General features: G+C 33.2%; 1 protein-coding gene across 1 annotated transcript; it reads right to left on the reverse strand.

The window, feature by feature from the left end:
• Positions 1–2,223: 2,223 nt before the first annotated feature.
• On the reverse strand, positions 2,224–6,418 carry LOC111511363 (26S proteasome regulatory subunit Rpt1). The gene is made up of 6 exons (XM_023167373.2): positions 6,222–6,418; positions 6,130–6,167; positions 5,757–6,070; positions 5,292–5,460; positions 3,700–3,990; positions 2,224–2,704 (listed from the first exon to the last, which is right to left on the reverse strand). Exons 1-6 carry the CDS (start codon positions 6,292–6,294, stop codon positions 2,285–2,287), a joined length of 1,305 nt encoding a protein of 434 aa, XP_023023141.1. The 5' UTR covers positions 6,295–6,418; the 3' UTR covers positions 2,224–2,284.
• Between the last annotated feature and the right edge of the window lie 4,250 nt (positions 6,419–10,668).

The raw sequence follows: 10,668 nt of genomic DNA on the forward strand, positions 1-10,668 counted from the left end.
TTAGGTTTTTTGTAAGAAAAATGTTTATTGTTGAATTGAAAAGTGTCAAGGAAGGAGGAATAAGGTGTAAAGGTGACCTAGTGAATAAATGCTTGTGTTTTCAAATATTTTATCTTGTGAAAAAGAAGGCTGAAAACTTTGTAAATAAGGGAGAGCGCCGCTTTTTTCTTTGGGATTCCTGATCTACGCATGAAAATACGTAAGTACACTCAAAATTTTTTTCAAAATCGTCGGGTGCTTTCAAAACGAATATTTACCCCACAAATAAGATACAAGTAGTTTACAAGTGAGTTCTAGATTTAATGAAATTCAACAACTTCATTATTTACTCGAACACCTTACAATCGTTTTACTTATTTATTAGGGTAAATTTTCGTTATGTGGACACCCGGCGATTTTGAAAAAATTTTTGACTGTACTTACGTATTTTGATGCGTAGATTACGAATCCGAAAGAAAAAAGCGGCGCTCTCCCTTATTTAAAAAGTTACGGCCCTTCAAAGTTCAGAAAAGGGCAACTTTTCAGCCTTCTTTTTCACTAAATAAAAAAACACAAACATTTATTCACTAGGTCACCTTTACACCTTATTTCTCCTTCTTTAACACTTTTCATTTCAATAATCAACATTTTTCTTATAAAAATGTTAAAAAATGTACGGAGCTGCTTTTTGGTTACATATCACTGTATTTTACGTTTTTAAGGTTAATGATATGGTTGGTACGACTGATGCAGTCCATATTCCTGAAGTAATTCAAATGTTTTTTACCTTCATTCTTTAGATCGTAAATTGGTTTTTGGTGGTGTATTACGAATTTGAAATAGTAGGCGACGGCAAATATCAACCGCTTTTTTCTGAAATGCCACTAGTAAGTAACCTAAAAATAGAAGGAGAAGCATTTGTTTTTAAATTAAGTTTTTTATAAGAAAAATGTTGATTATTGTAGTGAAAAGTGTTAAAGACGGAGGAATAAGGTGTAAAGGTGACCTAGTGAATAAATGCTTGTGTTTTTAAATAGTTTATTTAGTGAAAAAGAAGGCTGAAAAGTTGCCCTTTTCTGAACTTTGAAGGGCCGTAACTTTTTAAATAAGGGAGAGCGCCGCTTTTTTCTTTCGGATTCGTAATCTACGCATCAAAATACGTAAGTACAGTCAAACATTTTTACATTTTTTCAAAATCGCCGGGTGTCCACATACCAATTCAGGTTATCGGACTGAAAAATCACCAACTGGAAATTTGTTGAGCAAGTAGAAGTCTATCATTTATAGGAAATTACGAGCAACTTCAATAAAATATTGAGCTTTGTGCGATAAAAAAACGGTACGGCAATAGAGCGACATGTTGCGGCTGACGGACTTGCACCTTTAAAAAAAAAAAATTTATTTTGACGCATAACCCTTCAATCTGAACGAAAAATTCAAGCTTTGTAATAAAAAATCGTAACCAAGCTAGAACGACAGTTAGCACTGAAAATTTTGTTGAAGTGAAGCCGCTGAATTCTACATCACTGACTGAATGAAACACAGTAAGGATGCGATTATGGGGAGCAAAATTATATAAGAAGATCCTAGACCTCCTGAAAAACAAAACCTCGAGATAATTTTCCACCTTGCTGAAAAAAGTCCTCATAAAAAACTTTCCTATTCGATAGATTATATCAATGATTAGTATACTATATACATATATCAGTATATTAGGATTACACCAACTTTTTACCATTTTCAAATCCTACATCATTTTACATATATTTGTTGAGCTTTTTCCCTTGCACAATATTTTTGTATCGAAGGAGTGGAAATGACCAAATATGTCAATCATTGTGATGTCAATAACATATTTTATTTATATAACAGACACGGAATAGGACCAAACGCAGAACCCTTTGGCACACAAGATTCATTTTCCTTACTCTCTGAGAGCTCTTTTATCCGCGTCATTTGATTTCGTCCTGAAAAATATAATTCAAACCAATTCACATCTCTGCATCCAAATATTGATGGAATTTTAAAACAAATTATGATCCAGGCAATCAAAGGCCTTGATTGAGGACGCACAAAAACTCATTGATTAAACCATAGAAACAGCCCGTTTTTTCATGTTTCTAGATGAAACTGTTTTGTACAAAATTGTCATATCAATGAATAAATAGGAAGGTAGTGCTGATATTATGTCAACAGGATCAGATTTTCAACAGTGTCTATGTTTAAAACAAAAAAATAAACAAATTATCAAAAACTTGATTTACTTTCTCTCACTCCAACATGAGAGTAAAAATTCACACAATATCTAATTATAAGTCATATATCTGGGTGTAGCGGAGAACTTGGCATATGACTTGATAACCTTATTGACAGCCTCCAAGAAATCTTTTTCAGTTGCGACCTTCCTTCTTGCTCTGATTGCAAACATTCCAGCTTCAGTACAGACACTCCTTATTTCAGCACCAGTTGAATTTGGACATAACCTGGCCAACAGTTCAAAACGAATGTCTCTTTCGACGGACATAGAACGGGCGTGAATTTTGAAAATGTGTGTGCGACCTTCGAGATCCGGCAGACCAAACTCAACTTTACGGTCTAGACGACCGGGTCTCATTAGGGCTGGGTCGAGAGTATCTGGACGGTTGGTAGCCATTAGAACTTTGATGTTTCCACGAGGATCAAAACCGTCCAGTTGATTGATCAGTTCCAACATAGTTCGCTGAACCTGAAAACAAAAATGGAGTTCATTTTACAACAGTTATCAATGATAATAGGCTACCATTTTTGATTGAAGTGAAAGATATAATTGACATGAATTTCAGTTATTGATAATTGAATAGTACTAAAAGCAAATTATTGACAAACTTCTTTCATTTCAATTAATGAATAACCTATTGGGAGCAACTATGATATTCACCAACATTAATGTAAGACAAGTAAAACATGTATTGGTTGAATGGTTATTACATTGACACAAGTCGAAAGAAAATAGAACCATCACAGTTTGAGGCGAGATTTTTAAAGTGAATACAGGTTTCAAAAACGGAAAAGGATTGTTTCTCAAAAAGTTAACCACTTAAGATAGCTAAGTATCAATATTTATTTAGTAATTTATATTATGTAGTAACTTTTCAAATGAACTTTTCAGTTTGCTCTTTACTACACTTCAGCAGATTCTCTATTGATCTAGCTTTCATTTTTTCAGACTGTAGAAGGTTATTAACACAAAAAAAAACAGTATAAAATATTGTGTCTTCCACAAAAAAAGTCATTTCATGAATTTTTCCATTGTTTTTAAAAAAAATACTACAACATAGTTTCTATCAACCAGAAGAAATACTATATTCTCTTCAGGAAAACGGTTTAAAGTAAATTAACTTTCTGTCAATAGTCTCGTTTCATTCATGAAAAATTAATTCAACCATTAATTTATCAATTAACCTAACCTGCGCCCTCAAACCAGTTCAAAGGCTGAGCCACGGTTTTGAAAACTATAAATGACTTCATAAAAACATATGAGACTGAGAATGAAATATATATATATATATATATATATATATATATATATATATTATTCTACCATCCGTGAAAACCTACATTGTAAAGACTGGGAAAGATAAATCTCAAAGAAGTATTCACTTCATAAAAAATTCAAGTTCAAAATTATCCACACTCATTTTGCTGTTATTTTTTCGAAAAATTCAAGAGAATTTCACTAACCTCATTATCACCTCCAGCTCCATCATCGAACCTTGCTCCTCCAATAGCATCTATTTCATCAAAGAAAATGAGGCAAGCCTTCTTAGATCTGGCCATTTCAAAAAGTTCTCTAACCATTCTGGCTCCTTCTCCAACATATTTCTGCACTAATTCCGATCCGATGACTCTAATGAAACACGCATCTGTGCGGTTTGCTACGGCCCTAGCGCATAGAGTTTTACCAGTACCAGGAGGGCCAAATAGAAGCACACCTTTTGGTGGCTCAATACCAAGCTTGACGAACTTTTCAGGCTAGAAATTGTGAGGTTATGAATATTAAATGCTGTAAATGACATTTTCCAAAAAAATAGAATAAAAACAATAACAAATTTCTATTGTTTCAAGATATCGTGGAATTTATTTCTATTTCACTAGGACTTTGGTCAATAGAAAAAGTTTGGAAAACCAAATTATATTTTGATAAGCCTCGGTCGATGATACAAAAGGACAAAATATGAATGAATTTTCATCAAAAAAATTAGAAACGAAAATGACCATGCCACAAAAATCAGATTTAAAACCTTAATTGCAATTTATCTTTTTGTGTATAACTTCATCTACTCGAAATATGTATGATTGATGACTTATTTATTTTGTGGTAATTCACTAAAGATATCAAGAAATAAAGAGAATTTCAAATGCATATTCCTACGTTTATGCTACACAAGATTGTGCCTTGGGTAAGTAAAATTCAACTATTTTAACAATTAAAAAGAAGAGAAAGAAAATTCGTTAGGACAATAAAAAAATATTGGAAGGAAAAATTACACAAAAATCACTTTTTTTTTTTTTAAGTAACAATTGTTAATATAGAATAACTGGATTTGGGTCGTCACCTTTCCATCACTGCATGAAATTGTTGATTAAAAAAATCTGTTTAAAATCTGTTTTCCCGTTAACCAGCTGTCGCACCTCTACGAATTACAACCCTCAGAAGTCGAAATTTGTGCGAGCTAAGGATTAACGAGGTCTTACCTTTTAACGTGTGATTCCTAACACGGGTTGGACGATAGCAAGTGAAGATCGATCGTTGAGACTAGGGCTTGAACCACCGACCAACACGACAGTCAATTCGAGTGAGTGAACAAAGCACCCACGCCGAACCGCTTGGCTACTGACCGATTATAAGAGATAATAGTGACGGGGACCTTGTTTGACGAAAGTAGAATCAATATTATTACAGTATTTAAAATTGCAAAGAACTATGTGACTAATGAAATGAAAGTTTGATTTTTCGTAAAGTAACTGTAACGATATATTTTCATCGGTGGATGAAGTTGTTATTCACTAGACATCAAATTAATATTTTCTGTTGCAAAGAATAGGCGGCCCTATTTATGGAAAACATAAAATGTTCTTCCTTTAACATAATAAAAATAACAATGTACCTTATTGTCATTAAGAAAGAATCTTGTGGATAAAGCTTGTGAAAAATAAATATGAATTGTTAATATCTCTGGTGTCTTATGTTTGTTTGAAGGTGATTGTGAATTACTGTAACTGATTGTAATTTACTTTGACGATAGTGTATATTTTTTTCAGAGAATACTTACATGTAGTAAAGGTGTCTCTACAACTTCTCTTAACTTCTCAATTTGTTCTTTGCAACCTCCGACATCACTATAGGTTACATCAGGTTTTTCTTCAACTTGCATCATGGTTACAGTAGGGTCGATTTTGGGAGGAAGTGGAATATGAATTTGATACTTATTGCGGTCAACACTAAAAAAGGAAGTTAATCATTCATGTCAACAGCTTAAGTGATATATACGTCTAATAAAAAGTTTCAAAGCTATTGTGAACTGAATAAACAAATATTTTCAAGGAGCTTCATGGAAAAACACAATTCTGTCTCAGTTGAATAAGTTTTTTTAGCGCAATGTCCAATGCATTCAGCAGTGAATTCACCTACCGATCTAGTTTAAACACTCAACTACTATAATTATTATCAATGCACATTTACTTGACCCTCCTATAATGATTTTATAACTACACCTGATCATAGGCATTTTACCTACCCAACTCTCATACCCTCCTCAATATCTGTAGGAGCCACAGAATCTGCCAAATCGACGACAAATTTCGCGAATTGTTTAACATTGATGATATATTTGGGATCGTCAGTGTCCGCATTAATGATCTTCGTACAGCGTGCCACTTGCAGTGGTTGCTCATTTTGCAAAATCTGTTTATCTGCTGCCAAGTCCCACAAAGCAGGAGGGGCTAATCCAGTATCTGACTCTTTGATACCAGTCAATTCATTTACTCGTTTGATTATGGTTTGAATGTCATCTTCACATGTTTTAATCGTTTTTGTGTATTGTCCTTGTCCCTAAATAATGGAGAAGCAAATAAGTTTAGGAATTCTTGTGAATAAAATGTTGAACTTACATATGTTTTCAAAAGCGCTATATCTCCCTCATCCAAAGCTGAAGAAAAAAAGTATATTAACAAAAGAAAGAAAATATTAACCAAACACTTACATTTTATTTCTTTCTCAGGTTCATCCTTTGTGTCTTTTGTCTTTCGCATATCTTCTCCTAAGTGATCTGGCATTTTGAAATTGTTATTGTATTGAAATTATCTGAAAAAGTATTTTCAGGAATAACAATTACAAGCAAGTTTTTTTAAAAACGTCAATGGCGAAAGTGAAGTGGTAGTGGTACTAGACAGATGACATTTTATTTTCCATGTTCATGGCGAGTAACACCGACATAACCTATAACACGAGTAATCGAATAGTTTTCGCGTGTTCGTGTCTCAGAGTAATACTACTCTGATGTTCGTGTTCCCAACAGGAAAGTTCATCTTTAGATAGGATTTCTGTCGAAGATAGTAGAACTAAATCAAACGGTAAAACAGAAACAATGTCCCTTGTTTGAAGGTGGTTGACAATGTTTCGTGGTGTATTTCATCAGTTCGGACTTCCATTGTCTAATATAATATAAATTGATTTGAAATACCTGAAAAAACTAAAAGATTAACCGAAAATAACAATTTTATTAAAACAAAAACTGAAATTACAAGGAAATGACTTACAAGCTACAACCAGAGAATAAAAAATTGAAATAATAATAATAAAAGCTGAAAATTAAAAAATATTATTAACAAAAATGAAAAATAAAAATTGAAAGATTCCAAACCAAGTTACGTCACGACGTTTCGATTGTTAATATCCACAATCATCTTCGGGTGATAACAATGTCCTTTCAGTTGTCTTTTACGAATTATTGGGACTTTTGTGCTACAAGTTTGCAAAAGTACTTTATTTTATTCATTACAATGTGTTAAAACGACGATAAAAATAATTAATTCATTAATTTATTGTATATAATGATCGTTCTAAAACGCCCCTGGACTAAGCTTTTGTTGTTCACTATGGATAGGAGGAGGACAAGCAATGACCATATAAATAAGAAGAAGAAGAACCTAACTTCAGGGTGTCCGTTTTTCGTAATAGTGTGCGCGCGCATCGAAGAAATAATAATAATAAAAAAATAATTTTTCCCTAACGCACTAAAAGAAGTATAACTTCAAAAAAACGCATGGGAGTTTTACCTACAAAATATTAATTCAACTGTTTTGATTTCAGATGAGAAAACTACCAAAAATGTTAGCTCGATGAATTATCACGCATATCATTTGATGATTCGTCAAAATGACGACAACTATTTGCTACGATTTCATTGATTGCCTTCAAAATATATAAATTATATGACAAGTTGTTTGTCTGCTATGGCCTCCTAAACTACTAAACCGATTGGATAAAACTGCACCACTCTGTGTGCAGTTTTATGCAATTTGAAAGATAGGCTAGTTCTTATCTCAATTTATAATCATAATCGCAGTATTATTTTATAGCGAGTTATTTGTTCATTATCTGACGAAGAATACAAAGCCCATAGAAACTCGAAGCTCAGAAGTGGCATTTTCGTGTCACCTAAAATTTTCAGTACTTACCCTGACCACCAGAGGACGATGGCAGTACGATGTCAGCAGTCACTGACACCAGTCGTCTTTTCAATTTAATTTAATTTTGGCGTACATCCCAACTTCGATATGATCCGGCCGACTGGTTTTCAGCGACTGCTTGACTGCTAGCTACCCAATACTGTTAATAGCTAAATACTTAAATTAAATACTGACATCGTACTGCCATCGCTGTCTGGTGGTCAGGGTAGGTACTAAAAATTTTAGGTGGCACGAAAATACCACTTCTGAGCTTATATGGGCTTTGTAATTCTTTGCAAAGAATTAAAATCATCTGTTAGTTCGATGAAAGTCTAACAGATAGCGGTATAAGGCGACTTGAGCATTGTCTAAGGATTAGACAATGGTATGTTAACTGTATTAAGAAATATCCAATAGATGGCGCTATGTCAAAAGTACAAACGAGAACAGCGTGACGAACTACGACAGAAAATCGCCACGGAATATTGGACTGTGTGTGCTGTTGCGTATTGTGCTATTGCACTTGAACAAAACGTAGCTACAGCACGAGTATATACTAATACTCGATAGTTATTATCATATTCCCGACGAAGACAAATCCAAAAGCACAAGAATCATAAAAATTAGTCTAGCCGTTGTTGAGTTCTTTTATCATTATTATTTTTATTGATGAAATATAATTTTTCAATACTTAAGCCGGAATTACATTATTATGTTGTGGTGTGTCTGACGTGACGGCGAAGTGTGCAGACTATTCTGTCGTGTCGGGGCTTGCTCTGACGTTATTTCGAGTCAATACAGTGGTGGCCTTTGGAGTAAACGCATGCGAGCATCTACAGTATGTTTTCCTTCGATTCGGATAGTGATATCGAAAAAAACCTTGCTTGTCTGCTAATGTAAAGTTAACTTAAAAAGAAAATAAAAAAGAGAAAATATTGAGTTCATCCTGAAATAATCTGAGAGGTAGTCGAAGAGAATATCATTTACTAGTGATGAAAAAAAAATCATCAATATTTCAGGATATCAAAAAATCAATTTGAGATATTACATTCTATGGTAGAAAATGGTATTAAAAAAATGCAAACCCGAATTTTTTAACAAGTTCAATAAGTTTGTCCGACATCTTGTGCACAAATGAATGCAAAAGACTATTTGTAGGTAGTTAACGCGTCAGATTAGGAACATACTAGTGTGGAGTGTTCTGACGCGACATCGACCCCACCATCGTTCTGACGTCGATCGGGAATCGATCGATCGCCGCGCCGTCACGACTGATCGCGTCCCGACACACTGCACTTTAGTAATATAATTCTAAACATATTGAATGTATGGATATGATATACTTGTGGCGCGTCACGACACACCACGACACAATAATATAATTCCGGATTTATTATTCTATTCCCGACGAAGACAAATCCAAAATCATAAAAATTGGTTCCGCCGTTCTTGAGTTATTTTATCATTATTATTATTGATCAATTAACATATTTCAATGCTTATTATCCTATTCTCGATTAAGATACATCCCATCCAAAACACAAAAATCATAAAAATTGGTCTAGCCGTTCCTGAGTGCTTTTATTATTATTATTTTCATTGATGAAATACCATATACCGATACTTATTATCCTATTCCAGACAAAGACAAATCCAAAAACCCAAATATCATAAAAATTGGTCCAGCCGTTGTTGAGTTATTATTATTACTATTATTATTATTATTGATACAATGTCATCATTCAATACTTATTATCCTATTCCCGTCGAATACAAATCCAAAACACAAAAATCATGAAAATTAGTCCAACCGTTCTTGAGCTCTTTTATTATTATTTTCTTTTTTTTTCACATTTGGTCGCCTTTTAAACCTTCTCTGGAATTCCACAAGTAGTTCAAAACCAAAATTAACCAAATCGGTTCAGCCGTTCTCGAGTTTTAGCGAGACCCACGAACAGCAATTCATTTTTATATCGACAAGTGTGTGAAAGATACCTCATGATTGTTCAATTTTGAACTGCATTTTGATTGGTATCGCCACCTTTCGTAATTGCATTATTGGTTGGAGTCATTTCCCAATACTTCGTGCTACATCGAGATTTTGTATGCATGACAGTTCACAACATTCATTGTGTGAATGCATTGTGTGCAATTATTGAAATACAAATCGCCTCCAAAGAAATCTTTTGATGAAAAATATATTTCAGTATTTATATTATTGTAAAAGCAGCACTTTTTTATATATACAATCCTGATAATAAAAATAAGAATAATAAAAATAATTTTTTGAGCAAGATAAACATTTTTTTATTGAATATTTTTGTGGTTTGGCGTATAGGTGACTGTATGGAATGAATTGATCAAAATATTTCCTTATATATATTAACAAGATGTGTTTGCATATACAATCAAGGCGAACCCTTCAAAAAGTTGAAGCAATGGACCTCCTTAAATCCAATTATATTTACGCCAATGTGTTTCCAAATTTCGATCAAACTATCTACTGAACCAAGAATGAATATAAATTAAGATTTCTTTAAAGTACCATATTTTTTTCAAGGTGACCTAAATAATATCAGGTTCTTCAAAATGACTAATCGGTTATAAAAGCAAGTATGGAAATAACAAGAACAGAACACATTCCAATAGGTGTGAAAAATTGGGCGTCGATATGTTTGCGAATTCATTTGTTTCAGTAAAGACGAAAATCATTCAATATCTGCAGATCTATTTAGGTTTTTTTATGATACTTGGAAATTTAATCAGTCTCTATATTTCGATTAGAAACAAAAAGAAAATAACTTGCTTTGAGGGTTGCATACAGTTTTTGAAGTAGAATTTCAGATCTTCTTTACATAATTGGACAAATCGGCTGCTCTATGTCAAAACAAAATATAAAAATAGACAATTTGTAGAACGTGCAAAAAAGGAGTATATACTATTTTTCTATTACGGTACACCTCCGGAATCTGTGCTACG

Source organism: Leptinotarsa decemlineata, unplaced genomic scaffold (assembly GCF_025532065.1).
Source record: "Leptinotarsa decemlineata unplaced genomic scaffold, Ldec_3_MD MMD2_tig00000010_RagTag_RagTag, whole genome shotgun sequence".
Classification (NCBI taxonomy): Eukaryota; Metazoa; Arthropoda; class Insecta; order Coleoptera; family Chrysomelidae; genus Leptinotarsa; species Leptinotarsa decemlineata.